General features: G+C 63.3%; 1 protein-coding gene across 2 annotated transcripts; it reads right to left on the reverse strand.

The window, feature by feature from the left end:
* Window positions 1–499: 499 nt before the first annotated feature.
* MICALL2 (MICAL like 2) lies at window positions 500–19,132 on the reverse strand. 2 transcript variants are annotated; one of them, XR_014306331.1, is made up of 16 exons: window positions 18,766–19,132; window positions 11,750–11,798; window positions 10,011–10,152; window positions 8,933–9,120; window positions 8,213–8,322; window positions 7,213–7,998; window positions 5,525–5,781; window positions 4,386–4,476; window positions 3,732–3,868; window positions 3,276–3,343; window positions 3,058–3,181; window positions 2,858–2,948; window positions 2,641–2,714; window positions 1,877–2,015; window positions 1,103–1,149; window positions 500–715 (listed from the first exon to the last, which is right to left on the reverse strand). XR_014306331.1 is itself a non-coding variant. In XM_082714042.1 (16 exons), the coding sequence occupies exons 1-16, from the start codon at window positions 18,906–18,908 to the stop codon at window positions 621–623; spliced, it is 2,517 nt and encodes an 838-aa protein (XP_082570168.1). In that variant the 5' UTR covers window positions 18,909–19,132; the 3' UTR covers window positions 500–620. The 2 variants fall into 2 exon arrangements, 1 of the variants encoding a protein (XP_082570168.1); XM_082714042.1 differs by having other exon boundaries at window positions 1,901–2,015.
* Window positions 19,133–22,866: the final 3,734 nt, after the last annotated feature.

Raw genomic sequence — 22,866 nt, forward strand, 5'->3', positions numbered from 1 at the left:
CAGGCCCATGGAGAAGTTCCTCTCCTGGGGTACCCGAGTGAGGGCAGCATGGGGCAGGGACTCAGGGTGAGCTGCAGGGGGTCTGCTCCCCTTTGGCCTTCGCTGACCCAACTGTGCCCTCTCCAGCAGACATGGGGAAGGGCAGTGAGCCCCCCTCCCTGTGCGACACCAGGCCCGGGCTTGGATTCTTCTGTCCCCTCTCCCCTCTGCCCCCAGGCAAGGTCACAGATCTCAAGCTTTGGAGATCCCCACTTGGGGCCAGTCCCTGAGTGCAGTTGGCACAGACCTGTCCTGTCCCTGGCTCAATCCATGCAGCCAGGTCAGGAAGCAGCCCCAGTGCCCATCTAGGAGCATCCAGACCAGTTCAGAGAGGGTCAGAGCCTGCTCAAAGCCATGGACACATCCCCACCGATGCATAAGTAGACGCTGGCCAAGACCTCAGGCCCAGGTGCCAGGCCTCCTGGGAACACGTGGCGAGTAAGAGAGCGAGCCCAGGCCATGTGGTCACTTTCTTTATTGTGGCGGCTCAGAACCCACAGGGAGGAGGGTGCAGTTCCCCACCCCCACGGTGCCCGCCCTGCCCAGACTAGGGGCAAGGGTGTTCTAGCCGGCCAGGCAGCTCACTCAGGGGTCCTGCTTTTGCTCCTCAGGGACAAGACCCTGGACAAGCTGAACTTGGACTTCTTCTTCTGGTCTCCACTGTTTCTCTGGAGGTCTAGTGGGGGAAGGGGATCGACACTGAGGATACTCACCACCTCTTGGCCACCACCCCTGCCACATTTGTCCCTCCCGCCCAGCCCTGGGAGCCCTCCCTGGGCTCCCAGAGCCTGGAGGAAGCCAGCCCCCGACAGGAGCCCTGAGCCTCAGCCCTCCCTTGGGGAACTGCCTCTGTGCCTGCTGTTAGAGCTCCCGCTGGCCTGGGCACCCTCCTACCCTGACCACATGGTCAGCAGCTGCCTCTCGGCCCTGCTGAATGATGGGAAGCTAGCTCCCTTGGGGTGAGCCTTCCTGTCCTCGGGCTATATCTGTCCATGGGTCCTGGCCCCCACCCCCACGGGAGACCCAGCCTGGACCCCCCCACTCTGCCCTGGCCCCCCGTTACCCAGCCTCTGGATCATGTTCTGTAGCATCTCGTCCTCCTCTAGCTCCCTGAAACAGGAGAAGCACAGCAGTGAGGGGCTGCCCTCAGGGGCGAGGGGCGTAGGGCTCCCAGTCAGACTCATAGCCGAGCCCCCAGCCCATGGGACACCTGGGTCAGCTGTCTCCCATTGGCCAATAAGGCAGCGCCTGCCCCCTCTGGGCCCGGACCCTCATCGGTGGCACAGGGACAGGAGGGCCCTGGAAGGACCTGGACCAGGGCTCCCTCAGCTCAGATGGGAACACATTTAAATTTGGCCACTGACTCTGTGACCTTGGCAGGTCCCTCCTTTATGCATAGGGACAGATGTGCCCCTAGGAATGGTCAGGAAGCCGGCAGCTGCCCCCAGGGCTGGTTGGAAGCCAGAGGCCACCCCCAGGGCTGGTCAGGAAGCCAGCAGCCCAGTGCAGCACCAGGAAACATGGGTGGCTGTGTGTATTTAAATAAAAATAAAACCTAAAGTTCCATTCCCCTGTTGAATGGGTCCCAGGGAGCCGTTCACATTGTGGAATGTTCCAGTAGCAGGTGCTGACCCCTGAGGGTCAGGGAACATGGGGCTTGGTTGGGGGACAACCTCTAAGACAGGCAGCCTGGGTCTGCCCTCGGTCTCAGGTCCCCACTCCTGCAGGACACAGTGTCGGGGGGCATCCTCCCTGCTGATGGCAGGGAGAGGTTCTGTGCAGAAGGTGACCAGTCAAGGCCTGGCAGGGAGGAGCTGGGGTTCTGGCTGCCCCTCACCTGGGCCCCAAGCCCCGCCCTCACCGGAGCCGGTCCTCCTCCAGGAAGTCCACGATGTTGCTGCGGTCATCCACCGTGCTGATGTACTGGCTCAGCAGCTCTTCCTCACGCTGCTGGTCCTGGAGGGACTTCAGATACTCTGCAGGGACAGCCCGCCTTCAGTGGCAGCCCTGCTATCCCCACCCTGCTCAGGGACACAGCGTCCCCATCCTCGAGGGTCAGGCTCCACCCCTGGAGGTGGGGGAAGGGTCTTGGGAGCAATGGGGACAGAGTCTGCCCCTCTGCGGTGAGCTCTTGGCTACGCCAGATGGACAGATAAACGGATGGACGGGTGGACCGCTGGACAGGTGGGTGAGTGAACGAATGAATGACTCCGTGGAAGAACGGCCAGATCAGACCCAAGTGCCGCTGCCCCCATCCCACAGCAAGGAAGGGCAGGGCAGGACTGCCGGGCTTCAGCCCCACCATCCGCAGTACCCAGAGGCCGTGCTAGTCAGGGCTTACAGCCTGCACGCACAATCAGCTCGCGTAACCACTGCAGCTGATGGGCGTGGAGGTGGTAATCACTGCAGTGAGGAGAACAGAGAGGGTGAGTGCCCTGGCCAAGGACACACAGCCAGGAGAAGAGGTGCTGAGACTTGACCCTGGGCAACCCATCAGCCTCTGCCAAGCTGGCTGCCCAGGCAGCCTGGAGGGGCCTGGGAGAGGCCGCCCCCACCCGCCCACCCCGCTGGCTGTGGCTCCCTGGGGTAGGCAGGACTCACTGGGCTTGGCCATCAGCTGCCGCAGCTCCCCCTCGAGGTCCAACTGCTGCTCCACCAGCTGCTGGTCCCTGGCCCTGCCGAGGGGACACAGGCGTGAGGCCCAGCCCGCCTGGCTGGCCACCCCCACCCGCCCAGTGCCTGAGCTGGGGCGGCTGGAAGAGGAGGCGGCCGTCCAGGAGAAGTCCCCTTCCGGGGGAGGAGCGGCTGGACCCCTCACTTGTACATCAGCTCCGACTCCTGCCGCAGCAGCAGCTGCTTCTCGTGGATGAGCTGGAACCAGTCCACCATGAGGGCGTCCTCGGAGGCATCTGTGGGGAGTGGGGGGGGGGGGCCAGGATGGCTCAGCTGGGACCAGGGCGGCTCCAGGGCGAAGCTGGCTAAGGCCAGGCTGGGGCACCAGGCAGAGTATCGGCTCACCTCCCTCCGCAGCACGGAGATTCTTCTCCAGTTCCACACCCCTGAGCTCCAGGGCGTCCAGCTGGCTCTCGATGTCCTGCATTTGCCTCTGGATCTCCTCTGGGGGCATGTAGTTAGGGGGCAGCTGTGGACGGAGGGCTGGTGAGGGGCTGTGGGAGACGCCGGGCCATGCCCCGCTGGGCGGTGTTCCTGGCCCCCCTGTACGGGGGCTTACTCACCCTGGTGGCGTTGGTCACTGCCTTGCCGGGTGAAGAGGGGACACCAGCCGAACCCAAGGGCTTCCCTACTAAGGGCGAAACAAGTCTCCTGGACCTGGCGGCACCAGGCCCAAAGCTGTGTTGACCCCACCCTGCCTGCCCAGCAGCCCTGCTCGCCCCTCACTCTGGCAGCCCTAAGCGGTGCCCTGCTGGTGCCCAAAAGCCAGAGCTCACGGACAGATCCAGGCATCATACCCCCCGGTCCCTGTGCCCCCCCGTCAGCAGCCCGGGTACCCCAAGTGCAAATGCTCCACCAACGCCAAGAGGGCCTATCTGGTACTCCCCTCCCTACTGGTGGGCAAGGGCTCAGGGACAGGGTCCTCCAAGCCCGCTGCCCCACCTGAAACCCCTCTGACACCACTGGGTCGTGTTCCCAGGCCGGGCATCTGGAGCCCCCGGGTTCGCACCCAGCATTACCTGAGGGGCTGGGCGGAGGTCTAGCTGCACCCACTGTCCTGTCAGGTGAAAGAGGGGTCGGGGGAACGTGGACGGGCCCCTTGGAGCTCTCACAGGCCTTCCCAAGTGCCTCACCAGTCCGGGGCTCTGCCAGGACCCTAGACAGAGGGCAGGAGGTCAGCTGAGGGAAGGACAGGCTGCCCCCACACCCAGGTGCAGACCCTGAGGTAGGGATGAGCTCGTGACCAGCTGTGACCCTCCTAGAGCACAGATGTGTATTCCCGTGAGCACTTACCTGTGGGTGTGAGCCCCATCCGCACACCTGGCACAGGACCCCACCCCTGCTGCGGGCCCCCGGGCCACACACTGCTACAGGGCACTTAGGGCGGCTAGTATGACTGCCCCTGCCGTGACTTAGGCCGGTGTGACTGCCCCCCCCCATCACTCATGCTGGTGTGAACTGGCTTCTACTACCACTGCTGAGAGGTCCCGGCAGATGTGCACGCATCCCTCCCATGGGTATGTCAGTCGGTCCGTTTGTGCGCCATTATTCACCTGCGAGCACTGGTGAGCCCCTACTCTGTGCCTGACCCTGGGTTAGCCCTCAGACCCCATAAGCACAAAGCCTAAGGCGCAGGTGCAGGTCCAGGGGAGCGCCCCCCCCCCCCGCTTCACCTCTCAGCAGGGTTTTTCTTCACGGGCTTCAGGCGGGCCCTCCATCCTGCCGGCCCGTCCTCCGGGTCTTCCTGGGGGCTGGCACTCATGCCTAGGTTGGGGGCAGGGACACAGGTCACAGGGGGTGTTCTGCTGGGTAAGACTGGATCTCACCCACCCCCACCCCAGCTTCCTGCAGCCAGCGCCTCTCGAATACCCGCACAGCCAGCCGGGCCCACAGGACAGAGTCGGGCTAGGAGTCGGGCTCAGGACTTCATGCCTACACTGTGCTGTGTGCGCTCGGGGGAGTCGCTTCCCTCTCTGGGCCTCGCCTTTCCCTGATGCCAAACGGGTGAGGGGGAGGCCAGGTGAGCCCCAGGGATGCTGAGTGCCCATGTGTCTGTGGGACGGATGGCTAACGTGGGACAGCCCATCTGCTGGCTTCCTCGGCTGAGAACAGAGTGGCTTTCTTACGGGGGGGCCTCGGCTGAGGGAAAGATCCTGGTAAAACACTGAGCATGGGGTGTCATGTGAGCCGAGCTCAGTAACGCCAGGGCGCCCGTAAGAGATACCCAGGCACCCAGAAACAAGGTAACTCCACAGTTACCCCCAAAAGTGTATGAAACGGTGCCAGGAACACGAGGCCACAAGATGGTAGTAAGCGGGGGGAGGGGCCTCTGGGAGGGACCCAGGCCCAGGGGCGGCTCCAGGACGCAAGGAGCCCCGGGGCACTGCTGTTGGGACAGAGCAGGAAGGACAGACACACACAGGAACCAGGGATGTGAAACTCCAGGGAAGAGGGGGTGAGGCCACGACCAGGGCAAGGCAAGATAGGAATCACGGACACCCTGGCGTGGTCACCAGGGACAGTGACGCCGATGACCGAGGCCACAGGGCCTCAGCAAGAAGGGCCGGTGGGGGCAGGTGGGCGGCTAACAGTGACCATAAAGCCGCGCCACCCCAAGAACATCGGCCGCCCCGAAACTTGAGTCCGGCAGAGCGGGGAGAGAGCAAGGACCAGGGTGGGGGCTGTGACCCAGGAGATAGAGGACAGGCACTCAGGGCTGGCGAGCCCAGGTGCCAGGCAGGAACCCGAAAATCACTGCAGAACCACAGGCCAGGGAGCGCCCACCCCACCTCTGCTCCAGGGGAACCCTTACCCTTCAGCGGTGGGGCCTCTGGCTTCGGCCTGGAGCCGGCACTCGCCCGACTGGCCCCGGAGCACACAGGCTGGCTCTTCCTGCCCGCCTGGGATGATGTGGCTGCCCCTGACGTGGTGCCCACCTTCAGGGGGGCTGGAAGCTCAGGCCTCGTCGGGGGACTAAGGGTCCGGGGAGGTGCCAGCTGTGCTAGCTTGGCTGATGGACTTGCTTGTGGCCCTTCCGTGCTGGTATGGGATTGCAGAGCAGGGGAGGGCCTATGGGTGAGAGCGTAGGCATCAGGCACAGGTGGACCCAGGAGCCCTTCCTGCCACGACCCCCAGGCAGAAGCCCCTTGGCCTCCCCTGGCAGCTGATTCCTAATGTCCACCCTCCTGACGGGGACAGACAGCCCCTCCAAGGGAGTAGCCAAGGGCACCCACTTCTGGCACAGGTGTATACGGCCCTGGATATTACCTTCCCATCTTACTCTGGTACGGGCTGAGATTAAAACACCCCCAAAACACACTGTGCACGGGGTGTGGGGAGGGGCCACACCCACAGCCCCGCCCCCTTCCAACTACCTGCCCAGAGCCAGGATGCACTGGGCCCGCCTAGCCCCATCTGAGCAACCTGTGTGAGGCCTCCCCATGGGTGGCCCATCAGCGGCCATCCTGCACGCTCTTGGGGCACATGCGTGCAGGAAGCAGGACTGCCAGCTCCCAACAGGGCCCAGGGCAGGGGGCTGGGACCTCCCCAAACCAGAGCAGCTCCTCCATGTGCCCCATGCTCCCTAGGAAACAAGTCTCTCCCTCCTGCTTCTCCCCGCCATCTGGGTGCACGGTGACCGGGGCAGCCCTAAGCCAGAATGCCGCCCCCAAATAAGGGGCCGCACGAGGTAGCAGGGATGGCATCGTCAGCCAGCCTCGTGCGCAACCTTCTTACTCACTAGGCCACCGTTGCATGGTGAACGGCTCCCCACCCCCCAACATTCACATCCACTTGGAAGCCCAGAGCATGGCCTTATTGGAAAACAGGGTGTAAGCCCTAAGTCCAGTGACGGGTGTCCTTATAAAAGAAAAGTAGAGGACACAGACACAGAGAAATTCAGGTGACCCTGGAGGCTAAGAGGGAGGGTATGGCCGCAAGCAAGGAAAGCGGGGCCACCAGGAGCTGGACGAGGCAGGAGGGACGCCCCTCCCCCAGCATCCCCGGAGGGAGTGCAGCCCTGCCCGCCCCCGCCCTGGGTTCCGCCCTCTGGCCTCCAGAACTGGGAGAGAACAAAGTTCCGTCGCTTGAGCCCCCAGAGTACGGTGCTCTGTCCGGTAGCCTCCGCACATGACCGCGGGGACACTCCATCCATCAGGGCCCGTTCCGTGTCCAGCGTGCAGAGGGGACCGGGGGAGTTGTGGGGGGATGTGCTCTGCCCAGGTCCGACAGGACACTGGGACCTCTCCCATCTTTTGGTTCCCCATTGGGTGTCCTCCACGTGTGCCACGTAGAGGCCCCAGGGGACAGCATCCATGCCCCTGAAAGCCGAACCACCACAGCTCTAAGTGACAATGGTGTCCCCTCCTGATGACCACTGGGCACTCTGGGTCCTGTCTTATTCCCACTTCCCAGATGAGGAAGCTGAGGCTGGAGAGCACACCCAGGTAGGGCCTGGAAGCCTCCTCAGCTGCCCCTGACCCTGCCCAGCCCCTCACCCACCTGCCAGACAGCTGGGCCCCGGTGTCCCCGAGCCTGGGAAGGGCCTTCCGGAGGCAGCTGAGCGCCTGCTCCCTGCTGCTGTCCCCAGAAGCCACATCTGCTGGAGCTGGGACCCTGCCCGCCAGGCCGGGGCTAGGGGTGGGCCCAGGAGTCTGGAAGAATTTCTCGCGGGCCTGCTGCATCTTGGAAGCTGATGGCGTGCCGTCTGGGGCGTCTGCTGGGACTGGAGATGCTGGGCCCACACTGACCTTGGTCTGGGGGGCTGCCACATGGGGGGTCACCGAGCCTTGCGGGGTGGCCAAGTGAGAGTCTGCGGCACTCGGCTTCAGGGCAGGACGGGGACTGACAGCTGCCTTGTCCTGGACCAGTGGTGACCATCCCGATGGGGAGCTGTTGGCCACACGCATGCTGGCTTTGCCACCCTGGAGGCCCACCGAGAAACTGGGCTTGGCTGAACTACCCGCGTGGACGTGGGAGGAGGCGGAGGCCAGAGGCTCAGCTGAAGTGGGGACACCCTTGGCCGCTGATTTGCCCACCACCGGCTCCAGGGCCGCTGGCCTGGCTTTTGGTCCTGTGTCTCGGAGCCCATTTGCCTCCTGGGCCTTCCACGGGGCATTGCGCGGCTGGGAGTCCGAGGGCACAGCCCCTGGCCGTCGGGGGCCCGGGGTCCGCAACGTGGGGCTTGCGGACGTGGCTTCCGGGTGGTGGCTGGAACACACGAAGACGCCGGGCTCGCCGGTGGGCCTGTAGGCCCCAGAGTGCAGCGTGTTGGAGCACTGTTTACACCTGAGGCGGGGCAGAGGCAGACCCGTGAGGACACTCCAGGCGGGCACGCGCGCCCCACTCACGCACACGCCCGGGCACAGGTTCTTGCAGCCCCATGTCCACGTGTGTGGCGGGGACTCAAGCGACAGGCAGCCCTCCTCCCGGTCATTTGTGCCTGTGCCTATCAGCGCGGCATACGCACACACACATGAGCACACGCATGCGCCGGCCCCACCTGAAGCAGCTCCGGTGGTAGAGTTTCCCGTCAGCCAGGTGTCGCTGCACAAGGTGCACGTGCTTGCCGCAGACCCCACAGGTGCTGCTGACTGAGCTGCTCGGCGAGGCCTGGCCCGTGGGAAGGGTGCCAGATGTCATTTCTGAGCACCCCCCAGGCCTCTCTCCTGACCACGCCCCATCAGTGGGCGAGAAGATCCCACTTTACAGACCAGAGAACTGAGGCCCCGAGAGGAGCAGCCTGCCAGATGCTGCCAGGAGGGCCCATGCCCCAGCCGGCCAGACTTCAACTTCAGGGTCTGCAGCCCAACCCCAGCATAGGGGGTCTGGGGGCACAGAGGACAGGTTCACGAGCTCCTGCAGCCCCGGGAGGGGCAGCAGTCCTAACAGCAGGCTCGAACAGCAGGGGGCGCCCAACCACAGCATAGTCCCTGCCTCGTCCCTGCCTCTGAAAGTGGGGATACCCTAACGTCCTGGGCAGGCCAGGAGGACACACCCAGGATTCTTTCCTGGCCCACCCACAACAGAGGGGCAGAAGGTCACAAAGGTCAGGACTCAGAGTCCCAGCTGTGCTCAGCCTGCACCACCTCCCTGGGCCTCAGTGACCTATGGGTACAAGGGGTATCCTATCCCGACCTCGGGATAGGACCTCACTCCCAGGTGGTGTAGAGGTCACACTCAGTGCCAGGAGCCAGAGGGAGAGGGGGGCTGGGGCACTCACGGTCTTTGGCAGGAGGCCCCCTGAGCTGCCGTCCTTCCGCTGGATGGTGGGGTTTCTGTTGGCTGGAGACAGTGGCTGCTCCTGGGCTGCAGTGGGTGAGGGCCTGGCCAGCTGGGATGTGGCCTTCTTCCCGGATGGCTCCTCGCTGGACTCGGATGAGGGTCTCTTGATACCAGCCATGCCCCCAACTGCCATGACATAAGCAGGGTTAGGCTCTGAAAGCATCTGGGGCCACCCTCAGTCCAGGTCTCCTGTGGGAGCCCGGGGCTGCTGGGAAGGGCAGCTCCCGCTGTCCAGGGGCGCGGGAGGAGTGGTGCACATTCCCAGCGGGGGCCTGGCTTCTCCCACGGCCCTGCCCTCTGGCTCTGAGAGCCCCGATCTGGGGTCAGGGAAGTGGAACTTTTCTGTTTCTCCACAAAGTGGAAAGATCAAGGAGGGGCTGGTCCTGTGCCCAGAGTGATTCCGGGGATTTCTGAGGCCTGGGTGAGGAATGTGGGGGGAGGGGAAGTGGCTGAGCTTTGGGGTGCACAAAGCAGCTGGAATAAAGTCCCTCAGGCCTGTCCCTCACCCACGCGCCCTGCCAGCCAGGGCCAGCCTGATGTCTATAAGGCCAAATGTCAGGACCAAATGGCGTGGTAGGGGGTGCGGCCTCTGGAGCCAGGCCTGGGAGCCCACACAGGGTCTGCCAAGCTGCCTGAGGCAAGAGTTGTGGGCACAGTTTCCAGGCGTGTAGATGGGCAAGCTGAGACCGAGGGGGTGAGGAGAGGCAGGATCTGGGCGCATCCGTTTGGTGGACAGGTGTGGGGGGGCCTGCAGGGTCTGAACCCGTGCTCATTACTTCCAGAGCATGGGAGGGCCTTGCTCCCCTGGGGAGGAGACCACAGCTCAGGGAGCCCCAAAATGGGGCACCGGAAGGGCCTCCCTGCCCGCTTTCTGCCCTACCGGGCAGCACTGGCAGCCAGTGCTGAGCTGGGGTGAGGGGGTGTCATGGGGGCCGAGAGGGCAGGTGGGCCTGGCTGTGCAGGCCTGGCCATGCGGGCTGTGCAGAGGCAAGGTGGGAGAGGGCCTCCTGACTCACTGGGGGAGCGTCCGTGGAAGTAGTTGTAGTACTGGGACACGTAGGTCAGGATGCTCAGCCGGTCAGGCACCTTCAGGGCCACCATGTCCTCAGCGTCCAGCAGGGCTGGGATGCCCAGTTCCTCCTCGGCCACACGGAAGGCCTGGTAGGGGGTGGTCAGCATGAGTGGGCTGGGGGACAACCCCTCCTCCTTCCCTGCCAGCCCACCAGCTCCTCCAGGAAGGAGGCTAGAAACCCGCTTGAGCCCAGATAGTTCTGGGTTCAAGGTTCACGCTCTGCTCAGGCTGCATGACCTCCCTAAGCCTCAATTTACCAGTCCGTCCATCAGGAACCATATCCTGGCCACGCAGGAGCTGGTCCCTGCCGGGGCCAGCCTGCCGTCTCCTGCCTGCAAATGCCCGTCCCTCACCTGATGGTCCTCGAGCCCCACATGCACCCTTCCCCTAACCGCTGACACAGCCACACCACACCTGAGGGCAACACCTCAGTCTCCAGGTCTCCGAAACAGGGCTCCAGGGGTGACCTTCCTGCCATGCTCAGGCCAAAAGCCTCAAATCTCCTTTGACTCCCCTTCAAAATATATTCAGAATCTGACTCCTCCTGCGGCCATCATCATCCCCTTGCCGCCGGCCCGCTATCAACACAGTTCCTGTGCACCCCGAGCACTCCCACAAAGCAGCCCAGGAGAGGAGCCCAAGCGCTTCCCATGCTCCGCCAGCCCCACTCTGCTCCCACTGCCTCCCTCACTCTGTTCCAGCCTTGCTCCCACTCTGTTCCCCCCGCCTCCCCAAGTCTGTTCCCACCGTGCCCCCACTCTCTTCCAGCCGCACCCCCCGCCTCGCTGTTTCTCCTCCTACCCAGGTCCCGGCCTGCCCAGCGCCCTGGCCCGGGGAGCACCCCCCCACCAGGCACGCCCCTCCCAGAAGTGCCCAGGGGGCTCCATCTTTCCGGGGCCGGACCTGCCCTGTCCCCTCATGAGGCTGCACACAGCTCTGCCGCACTGTCCCTGCATGTTCATCCTGCTGGCGCACGCTACAGTGTCGCTACAGGACTTCCTGCCGCGACGGACGAGCTCCCGTCCAAGCTGTCCATCCTGAGGGCGACACGTGGAGAGCGCGGCTGAGGAACTGAATCTGTCCTTTAGTTCATCTAAATTAAGTCAAATTGAAAGGCAAACCACCAGAGCCCAGTCCGACACCCCACTGGAGAGCCGGCTCTGGGAGGAAGGGCTCGAGTCTGTCTCTGTAGGCAACGGCCTCCAACGACAATGGGGTGTGTTCTGCAGCGAGGAAACTGAGGCAGGGAAGGGTCTGGCGGCAGTGCGGCAGGCAGTGTGCTCAGGACCCGGCAGCCAGGTGGTTGGCGGGCTCGCACTGCAGGTCCCCGCAGGGCAGGGAAGGGCCACCGGCCCGCCAGGACCCACCCCAGGGCTGGTCCTCCCCAGAGCCACCTCTGGCCCCCGTCTGCCGTGGGTGGGAACTGAGTCCCAGCCCCTCCGTACCCCTGCCTTCCCCCACAGGAAGAAAGGGACCAGGAGGTCCGGGGTACTAGACCAGAGGCTGTATTCCTAGGGTAGGGTGACCTGGCTCAGGACAGGCTGCGGAGCTCAGCGGTGCGTCTCTGGCCACCAGGTGCTCACCTGCTAGGCCAGGAGCTCCCACAGCTGCCCTGGGGGTGCCCAAGGGGATCTGGGACCTGGCTGACGGTGCAGGGAAGACTGGAGAAACGGGAGCACTCACCAGTTTGTTGTTCTCATAAATGTTTTCCTTCCTGAGAGCATTGAAGTCTCTGGAAGAGAGAAAGACAGGTGTCTGAAGTAGCTCAGGGAGGGAGACCGAGGCACGAGGTCACCCGGCACCCCAAGCGGGCAGAGCTGGCCCTGCTCCGGGCTCAGCAATGCTGGTCGGCACCTGGGCAACCAGGCTGACCAGCATGCTCCAGGCAGAGGGTCCCCACAGGGTGGGGAAGGGCCACAGCCACCGCAGGGCCCTGTCTTCTCAGAGCCACCTCTGGTCAAGACAAAGGCACCAGCCTGGGCAGCACAGCCAAGCACATGTCCCAGTGGGCTGCTTCCAAATTCCCAGAAGCCTGTGGGCCTCGTGGGTCACCGGAGGCCCGTGTCCCAGGGGTGAGAGCAGGGGGTGGACGTAAGAGGCAGTGGGGGATGGAGCTGCCCACTAGTCAGGGCACCGCCAAAACCTGACCTCAGGGGTGCTGAATGTCCGAGGTGCCAGGCCCAGCCTGGACGGGACTCGGGTCCCTGTCCAACATGGGCACACCTCAGCTCACTGCCCCCCTGCAAGGTGGCTCCAAGCAGGAAATATGGCCGGCCCGGCAGCCGCCCATCCTGACACAGGCCACTCAGATACCCACCCGCGGGGCCTCTGCCGCAGCTCAGCCCCTTCAGTATGTGCTGGACGGTTCTGGAAGCCCCGCAGCCTGGGGAGGGGCTCAGGCTGGGAGCTGCGACCTGACCCAGCCGGGCTGCGCTATTGGACCCAGGGGGAGCCCTCTCCTCTCTCTCTTAAGGCCTTGGTGTCCCCGTCTGGGAGGAGGATGGCAGCTTCTGACCGGAACTGGGGGGTCTGGCTGCAGCGGGTGCAGCAGGGAGGGGACGGGGCTGCCGTGTGCCCAGCTTCCTCCAAGGAGGCCCCCGCCAGCCTCCAGCCCCGTGGTCCATCACCCTGCCTGGCTTCGGGGAGAACTCGCCATCCGCTCGGACCACCCCCCAGGTAACGTGTTCCAGATGCTAAGACCACCCCATGAGCACAGACGGTGCTTTTGTGCATGGGACAAGTTGGAGGCAGCCCTGTCTCCAGGAGACAGAGGGGCGGGCGCGACACCTCCTGGTTCTTCAGCGCAGCCACACGCAGCTCACCCGGGGTCTGTCCCACCAGTGTCCATAGCACACGGAGGGGCCCATCTCCACCCGTCGCCCAGGGGGCTCTCGGCAGCTGGGGCCTCCGTCCACCGTCCCCCCCCCCTGCCACCCCATCCCTTTGAAAGTTCAATCTCTTTTCCAGACCTGCCCCGGGTCACTGACCCGCACGGCCGTGTCCTCAGCAAGATGCCCCGGTGGCGGGAGGGCAGGATAACAAGATCTGTTTTGTCTGCAAACACGCGGGGGAAGGAGGCCCCGGTCCCTGCATCTGCCGTGGGGAGGGGGCGCAGCGGCTCGCCTGGCGGAATGCGGGGAGGGGGGCCTCGCTTCGCCCAGACCCCAAGGGAGCACCTCTCCATGGTGGTGCCGACCCCGCTGAGCAGGCGCCAAGATGGGCAGGTCGGAGCCTGCCCCGTGGCCCTTCCACTCAAAGTCAAGGACCACCCTGCCCCCAGGACCCTGGGCCCTCAAGGCCTCCACAGTGGGCCCAGACTCCCCAGGCCAGTCTCAAACGGCCACCACACCCTTCCTGAAGCAAGTTCTCTGCCCAGGGTCTTGCCCTCCCAGCGTCTTAAGCTCAGCCCACGCTGCCCCCTCCGTGGGGCATACACTGGCCCTGCCTGATGCACCCGCCACGGCCCCTCCCCAGAGGCACCCCCCCGCAGGGCCCCAGCAGACTCTTCTCTGCCTCTGGCTGGTGGCCTTGTGAGCTCACACCCCCATAGCAGTGGGCCTCGGTCGGCGTCGCCTTTGTCCCCGAGGGCCGCCTGGCCCGGCGCTCTGGCAGAAATCTCTGGACTGAGTTGCCCAGCAAACCCTTCAGAGACTGCCAAGGAGAGACCACGCCCGTCCCTGCCAGGAAGTCCAACAGGACCAGCTCTCCACCATCAGGGACTCTTGCGGGGACTGGCGGAACTGGGCCCCCCACAACGATCTGTTGGAGAGTAACCCCTGCCCCGGGACCTCAAAACGTGACCTTTGGAAACAGGATCTTCTTTACTGACAGAATCCCGTTCAAATGAGGTCATGACAGTGGGCCCTAATCCAGAACGACTGGCGTCCTTATAAAAAGGGAAATCAGGCCCCGGACGCAGAGGGGAGCCGGCCCTCCACCAGCCCAGGGGGGAGGCCCAGAGCCTCCGAAGGGGCCCCCCCTGCTGGCTCCTGACTCAGAGGACACACGTCTGTTCCAGCCGCCCCATGTGTGGTGCCTCGTGGAGCAGGCCTGACAGACAGACAGCCCGGCTTCGGCCAACCCTCGGTGGGAAGGTGGCATATAAGGCCTTGCTGGACCAAAATGCATGAGCTGCACCCTCAGGGGCCGTGCTGGCTGCCCCTCGGTGAGGCGGCTGAGGCTCAGAGCACCCCCACCCCTTCTACCCCGGGTAGATCGTGTTTTAGTCGAATTCCTGTCATTTAAATTCAGTTCCGTTCCGGTACAACTCCCAGGTGCCTGGGGCTCTGCACACGCTGGCTGATGAATTAGTTCCCAGGCTCCCCGAGCGAGGGGACTTCTGGGGCGTCCATCTATTCTTTTGACATGGGCCAGCGAACGGACTCATCGGGTCTCTTCGTGTGTCCTGTGGCCGCTGACTGGTCTGCCGTCAGCTTGGTGCCGGCGTGGGCCCAGCCCTGGCCTGGCCACGAGAGCCAGGACACGGCCCCCCACCGCTGGCCACAGCTGACCACGACTGTTGACCTCACACTGTTGCGCCAGCCCGCCTCCTGCCCCCACGCTTTCGGGGCTCTTAGGAATGCGTACCCCCTTCCGAATTCCTGGAGAGCTGACCTCACGCTGTTTATTTCCCGGAACAAAACGCAGCCACGCGGGGGGTGGGCGCTGGGCTGGGAGGGGCTGGCCGAAGGGAAGGCGCCTTTTCCAGGCACCTCCAGTACATCTGGAGTTAATCCCACAGGGAAGGGGAGTGGAGAGGAAGGGGAGACACAGAGACAGACACACAGAGATGGAGGGGGACAGAGACAAGACCGAGGCCACACAGCAGGAGAGGGAGGCACCGGGCAGACTCTAGCACAGACCTCGGCAGCGTGGACAGCACGGGGAGGAATGGGACATGACAGGCGCCGGAGGCCCGAGGCAGGGAGAAGGGTCTCGGTTGGTGCAGGGCCCAGGGCCCCACCTCCTTGCACCCGGTGGACAAGTGAGACCCCTCAGCCTCACTGCCCAGCCGTAGGCCTCCCCCAGGCGGGAGTAGACCCTGACCCCGACCCTGACCCGGGGCAGGGCCCAGCCAAGAGTCAGCCCTGGGGGTTCCGTGGTGGCCTGAGGTGGGTATCACAGGTCACTGGCCCCAGGTGGCCCCAAGGAGGTGGGCTGGCAGCTCCTCCTGGGTCCATCCTGGAGAGTCTGGCCGGAAGGAGGCCCGCGGGGGCCTGGGCAGCAGGCCCTCAGGCCGGGGAACAGAAGGCCTCTGTCCCCAGGCAGCTTCCTGCTGGCCAAGAGGCTGCTGTGGGAGGGGAGGCCAGCCCGGCCGCCTGGGCCCAGCCCACCCTCTGCTCTGGCCCAGGAAGGGAAACAGTGCTGTCTCCAAGCATCTGGGTGAGGGGCTCTCCGGACTGCAGACTACGTGTGAGTCTCAATGCACGTCTCAGGGAGCCCCGCCGCGGCCGCAGCGTCACCGTCCCCTCCACCGGCTCTGCCCCAGCCCTGACATCGGCCTCCCGAGCTGGAGGGACCTGGGGAAGTATCAGGTCCCCCCACCTCAGGACTGAGGGGCTGGGAAGGTCTCCTGCCCCCTCTTCCTGGTGGCAGCCGCCAACCCTACCTCCTGCATCTCCCTTGAAAACCTCAGCCACCCCTGGTCAGCCCAGAAGAGGAAGGAGCCTAGCCGCCCGCTCCAGCCCTGACAGGTCTACCGCCCGAGGCAGGAAGGGGCTGTTTGTTCTGGGTGGCTCAGGCATGTACCTGGCTGCTTGGCTGAGGTGGCATCCCTGGGGACATGAGGCCCACCTGAGAAAGCCTAGCACTCTGGGGCAAGCTGACCAGAGAGGGGCCCTGGCCGCTGCTGCCCGGCCAGCTCTGGTGGGGTATCTTGGGTACACTTGCCTCCCAGGGTCCCCGTGGGCCACCAGCATGTCACACGTGCCTCCCGGAGCCAGGCCACAGGAGCGGAGCTGTAGCGTCGGGCAGCTGACCACCACCTGTCCGGCTCAGCGCCTGGGCTCCTTCACAGCTGTTCCCCGGGAAACCGCAGGAGGAAACGGCTCTGGTGTAGCAGGAAGGCTGGAGATGGGGCGTAGGGAAGGACTTCCTGGTGGCCAAGTCAGGGGACACAGAGCCGGATGTCCACTCTCCTGTGGCCAGAAGGCTTCTGAAGGACAGGGAGCCTAAGGGGGAGGGTCTCGTCCAGTCTGGCCTTGGAGGCATCCTCCTGGAGACTGCATCCTGGACTACTCCTTACTTAGTACTTCCTCCCCTCCCCGCACCCCTAGGCGGCAGGTCGGCGGGGGCGGGGAGGGGGGCACAGGGACCGGGGTGGGGGAGGGGCGCGTAAGGCACAACAAAGGACACCTGTGTACCCACAGTCAGCATGTACACAGCACCAAGTACATGCACAGCGTCCCACCAGCCCTCCAGCGCCCGCCAAGCATCAAAAACTACTAACGTTCTACCAGTGACCACAAACAGAAACCCACTCCCTCCCAATTCCGGAGGCCAGAGGTCCAACATCAAGGCACCGGCAGGGCTGTGCTCCTTCCGGAGGCTCGCAGGGAACATCTGTTCTTTGTACCTCCCCATGGGCTCCAGGCATTGCTTGGTGTGCGGTCCCATCACTGGGTCTTGGCCTCCATGGTCACGTGGCCTCTTTCCCCTCCCCCCTGCACACAGGCACCTGCAGAGCCCCAACCTTGCAATGACACTTCCCAAACCCCTACAGTCCCTACAGAGCCCCAAGTGCACGCCCTTATCTGTAGCTCTCCAGCTATGTGCTCCTATCCACCAGGCACCTGGCAGGTGCCAGACACAGTTCCAGGCACTGAGGGCAGGCAGTGACCAAAAAAGACATCCCCACCCTTTTGGAGCTAAAGGGCAGTGGGGGCAGACGGACAAAAACCAAGTCAGCAGTAAATAAGATAACTGATGCCCTCAATGTCACTCCTGGAGGCAGGGGCCAAGTTCACTTCTTCAGTTTGCAGTGCTGAGTACACAGCAGGCACTCATTAACGGTTAAAGGACCAGTTGCTTGACGCCTGCTTGTGCCAGCACGGTACACACCCATATGTGCACACCTGTGCTCACGCTTGGGCAGTGCTTGCTGGGACAGGCTCAGGCGCCACATACACACCCACACACCCACAGGGGGGCCTCTACTCCAGCAGAGCAAGGAGCAGACAGAAGGCCCAGGGCTTGGAAAAGCCCTAAGTCTCCAGTGACACCCACAGTGTCGTTCTGAGGCTGCCGGCCCGGAAATGGCCATACCCCATTTGCCTGTAACCGTGGATTTCTCCTGCTGCTCGGTCCCAGCTGCCTGGGCTCAGGCCCCAGCCAGCCTCACCTCAGACCCTCCATGCTCCCCGGGGGGCTCGGCCTGTCCGGGTCCTACCCTTAGCCCTCCTCCCCATCAAAGCTCAGCTTAGGATTTTCACTGTGGAAACCCACTCTGCCCAACACCTCTGCCTCCAGGCGTGACTGAGGTGCACCCCTGGGCAAGGGGCAGAAGCTGTTGCCTAAATGCCACATGGGGCATCCCCAGGAGTCTCCAGTAATGCATTTCACAACCTGGGGCAGGAGCAGGAAGTACGTGCAGGCCTTTGTCAAGACGAGCTTCCCTGTAGAGTGCCTGGGAGTACAGAGTACCTCTGAGTGCAAGGGAGGAGCCCCGAGGGCCAGCCCCGGCTCCGTGGACGTGCTCTGTGCCCTCAGCAGGCTGTTTGGCCTCTAGGCCTCACAGTTCCCCAGTCTGGGCAGACAGGGGCCTCGCGGAGGTACTGTCTCTGGCCTCTCCCAGCTCCAAGACCACCCTGGCAAACACACACCCCAGCCTACCCCTGAATCCAGCCACAGCTTCTCAGAATGCTTTTGAACATCATGCCTCTTCTGGAAGGCAGGTGGCCTTCAGAGGACCCCCTTCCTAAGCCCTGGTGCCCCCAGTCCAGGCTCCCCTGGAGCTTTACCCATCTCTAGTTCACATGAGTCGGGGGCCAGGCCATCAACACACAGACCTCTGCCCCAGCAAGCCAGGTCCCAGTCATTCAGCCAAACAGCATTTGCTGTTCGTGACGGACGTGGGGACAAGATCCAGCCTGCAAGACACCAACTCCAAGAGCCTCCTGGGGCAGTCGCCCTAGTCCCTTCCCCTGCCCACGTTACTTGTCTCCCAAGCATAGGGGCTCAGCCTCCACCTCATACCTGTCACTCTAGGGCGCCCAGGCAGGCCTCTGGGACAAGAGCTAGGAAGTCTGGGGCTTTCAGCTCTGTGCCTGTCCCTCTCCCACACTGTCCCTGGGCTGCATTCTTAAAGGTGCCTGGACCCCCTGGGGCAGAGACACAGCTCCTTCCATCTGGGGGGAAGTCCCTGGGCAGCAAGGCGCTGGGGTGAGGGGGTGTGCAGAAGGGCAGCCCTGCCGGCGCTCTCCCAGGGAAGCCGCGGGCTGGGCCGAGTGGCTGTGTCCGGAGCCCAGCCTGACTCACGGACTGACTAAGCCAGTGGGGGCGGCCGGCCGGCCGGCCTGGCTCCAGCCCAGCTCCACTCGGTGGACGGGCAAACTGAGGCCACCGGGCGGGTCGTGACCGCAGGGACCCCGCTCCGCGCCGCCCATCCCGCGGTTCCGCACACACACCCCGCCCGGCGGCGCCACAGCCCCGCCTGCGGGGTTTCCCCACCGCCTCAGTTTCCCCGCCTGCGGTGCACTCACAGGAGGTCGGGCCGGTGGCGGTGCAGGATGGCGCAGAAGGCCAGGCCGTCGCGGAACGACGTGGTCATGTTGGTGATGTTCACGTCCCGGTAGCCCTCGCACTGTTGCCGGCACCACTGCTGCAGCGCCTTGGTGGCGGCCATGCGGGCAGCGGCGCGCGCCCCGGCGGCGGCCGGGCTCCGACTGCGCCTCCTGGAGCCGCGGGCCGCTGCCCGCGCCCACCGCCGACTGCCCGCGCACCGCCGCCGGAGCCCAGCCGGAGCCCTGCCGGAACCCTGCCAGAACCCTGCCGGAGCCCCGCAACTACAGCGAGCCTCAGCGGCGCCGCCGGCGGGAGTGCGGCCCTCGCCCGCCCCCGAGAGGCCCCGCCCCCTTGAAGGGCCCGCCCCCCGAATAGTCCCGCCTCCAGGGAAGGGCCACGGCCCCTAGGGTCCTCTCCCTCCAGGCTCCGCTTAAACCGACCACGCCCCTCCAGGGCCCGCCCCCGCCCGGAGCCACGCCCACCCCACCTGCCCTCGGAGCCCCTCTGACCTCCACTGCTCTTGGGCTGCTTCCGGACTTTCTTCTCTTTTTTTTTTTTTTTTTAAGATTTTTGTTTGTTTGTTTTTTAATTTGACAGACAGAGATTATAAGTAGGCAGAGAGGCAGGCAGAGAGAGAAGGAGGGGAAGCAGGCTCCCTGCTAAGCAGAGAGCCCGATACGGGGCTCGATCCCAGGATCCTGGGATCATGACCTGAGCCGAAGGCAGAGGCTTTAACCCACTGAGCCACCCAGGTGCCCCCGGGACTTTCTTTTAAACGCTCTCCCACCAACAGTCGTGGAGAAGTCGGGGACAAATCCGATCTACAGACAGGAAACAGGCTAGGAAGTCTTGGAGCGCCCCGGCCTGCCTTTGACCTTGGGCACTCTTGACCCCATGGAGGCCTCCCCGAGCACCCCAGCGCGGGAACGCCCCTCACGTTCCTGGGCTTTCAGGGGCTTTTCCTCCCCGGTGCTCACGCTGGCCGGGGTCCAGGCTAGGCGGTGATCTCGCCTCTCAGGTTTCAGCCCAGGGCGCTGAGGCTGGGAAGGGGGCGCGGTCCCCGTGTGGCCCTGCCAGTGTGGGGGAGAGGTCAAGCCCTCCAGGAGTCTCCCCCATGGGCCTGTCCATAGGGCTGTTCCCGGGGCTCTGCGACCCTCACAGGTCATGCTGATCCATTGTGTCCTGCTTTTCCACCCAGAGCATCTGTGACAGAAGTCATGGGGGAGACGCACCTCCTGTGGGACTCCCAGTTACCCAGGCGGCTTCCTCATTCTCCTTTCTCATTCTCATGGAGCCCTGGCTAAGGCCAGGCCGCTGGACAGCCAGAAACACTGATACCAGAAATGGAAGATGACCTCACCTTCCCGGCCCCCCAGCTCCAAGGCTTGTCCAGACAAGGCCCACAGGAAGGAAGGTGTTTTCCCATGATTGGTCCCTGGCAGGGCTAAGGGGTAGCTTCTCTGTGCCCACCTGAAGGAGCAAAAACCATGGTCTTCTAGGCCAGAGCCAGTCCATGGCATTCCAGCTCTTTACAGCAGCTGGGCCCTGACGGGTGGACATCCAGCTGCCCAGCAATGCGAGTGAGGCCTGTGTATGGGTGGTGAGCTCCCCATCACAGGGGACATGCAAGCGGGTGCTAGACAGGGAGCCCCCAGACATGGGATCAAGGCTGACAATGACCACAGCCCTGACCTGCTGGGGGTTTCCCAGTAGGAGGACAAAGGACAGTGTCATGCCAGTTTAGCCAGGCTGGTAGCTGGTCCTGGAACGAGGAACCAACTGGGTTTTCCTGCCCCCCAGGGCAGCAGTTAGGAGAACTGGAAAAGCCAGGGAGGAAGGGAGAGGCCTGCGGGGGAGGGCAGGGGGTGAACACAGGGACTCACAAGAGACACACAGGGCTAGAGGCCCACCTCCCTCAGAAGGAAGAGTGGGGAATGGCTGGAGCTCTGGTCCCAGGGGTTTAAGCTACATTCTTGCCCCTGCTGGTCACACGCAGCTTCCTCTAGGGACAGTGACTTAGAGAGCAGCATTTGTGGTGGGGTCCCCATAAGCATGTCATGTCCTTCCATTGGCCCTGCTCCCTTCCAGGACCTCCAGGCCAGGACACTCCCAGTCCGCCCACTTCCTCCTACTGCCCCCTCTAGCCACCATAGCCCACTCCTCCCCAGCAGCCAAGGGAGATTTCTAGAAAGCCAACTGGACAAGCAGTTTTCTGCTTGGCCTCTGCAGCACTCCGAATAAAGTTCAGGCTCCTCCTGGTCCTTATCACGCCTGCCCTCCCTGGCCTCACCCTCCTCTTCTGGCCTCAGAGCCTCTTCCCTGCTGATCCCCTGAACTCAGCCCCTCCTCCAGGACCCCATCCAGGCCCTACCCACAGCTGGCCACACAGTGGTTAATGGCTCCTTCTTGTCTGTTCCATGCCCAAATGCAGTGCAGCAGAAAACCAACCATGGCCACCCCCTCCACCGCCACCACCTGGTATGAGCTTGGATTCCCACTGGAAACTTCTGACCCTGCCTCTGCATTAGCTTTGCTACCTAGAGTGTATTCTCAACCCAAAATCTGGAACACTGGGAGCGAGGCATTGCTCAAAGTCTCGTCTGCTCTCCAGGAAGGACATGTCCCTCTAGCCATCAGAGCGGCCATCCTCCCCTCCTTCCCGCCGGGGCCTCTCTGCCTTTCCTCCCATGGCTGCGCTCCTCTCCCACCCCACACCCCGCCCGTCCACGCTCACTGTCCTGCCTCTGGACCTCCACATTCACGCTTTCCTTTGCTGGGCTCAATCTTCTAGCATCTCCTACAGGACAGTGGGGCCTTGGGGCTGAGTTCTGGCTAACAGAGGGGACAGGCACACCTGCAGAACTCGACTCCCCATCTTGCCTGGTTTGCCGGCCAGGTGCACAGGACACGCAGGTGAAGGCTGCGGCCTCACTGGCCAGAGACGGCTATGTGGGCCCCTGCCCCTGGGCAAGTGAGTCATGGACACGCACTGGGCTCAGTTGGGGGCCTTTTGCTGGCACAGCCAGCTGGCTTTCCCTTCCCGTGACACATTCACAAGCAAAGGTAAAAGTGCCCCTAGCAGGACACCTGGGTGACTCAGTGCGTTAGAGCCTCTGCCTTCGGCTCAGGTCATGATCCCAGGGTCCTGGGGTAAAGCCCCATGTCTCTGCTCAGCGGGGAGCCTGCTTCCCTTCCTCTCTCTCTGCCTGCCTCTCTGCCTACTTGTGAGCTCTCTCTGTCAAATAAATAAAATCATAAAAGAAAAAGTGCCCCTGGTATGGCACCCCAAGGGCACACAAGGTGCCAATCACTCAATGGTAGAAGAAGGACCCTTGGTTCAGAAGGTGGCAAGGGGGTATCCCTGATGAGGGAGCACGGGAACTGAGACCTGAAGGATCCAGAGAGAGAGGGCAGGAAACACTTTCCCAGGCAGAAGGAAGGGTGTGTGCAAAGGCCCTAAGGCAGGAATGATGGGTCTGAGGAATACAGAAGGCGAGGGCAGCTTCCACAGAGGAACTGGGGAGAAGGGGGCAGGGCCACCAGGCCCCCTACTCCAGTCTGTCAGTTTCACACCCATTTCCCCTTTTAACACAGCCATCCTTTAGAAGTGGGTTGATCAGGGCACCTGGGTGGCTCCAGTGGTTAAGGGTCTGACTTATTTTTTTTTTTTTTAAGATTTTTCTTTTTTCTTTTTTTTTAAGATTTTATTTATTTATTTGACAGAGATCACAAGTAGGCAGAGAAGCAGGCAGAGAGAGGGGGTGGGGGGAAGCAGTCTCCGAGCTGAGCAGACAGCCAGATGCGGGGCTCAATCCCAAGACCCTGGGATCATGACCCAAGCTGAAGGCAGAGGCTTAACCCACTTAGCCACCCAGGTGCCCCAAGATTTTTACCTTTAAGTGCTCCTCAACTCAGGTCTTGATCTCAGGGTTGAGTTTAAGCCCTGCTTTTAAGCAAATAATAATAATAATAATAATAATAATAATAATATAATAATAATAATAATAAGTGGGTTGATCATCCCTTTCCTGTAGCCCAAGAAACTGAGGTCCCAAGAAGAGAAGGGACTACCTGACTAG

This window comes from Mustela nivalis, assembly GCF_964662115.1.
Source record: "Mustela nivalis genome assembly, chromosome: 19".
Taxonomy (NCBI): Eukaryota; Metazoa; Chordata; class Mammalia; order Carnivora; family Mustelidae; genus Mustela; species Mustela nivalis.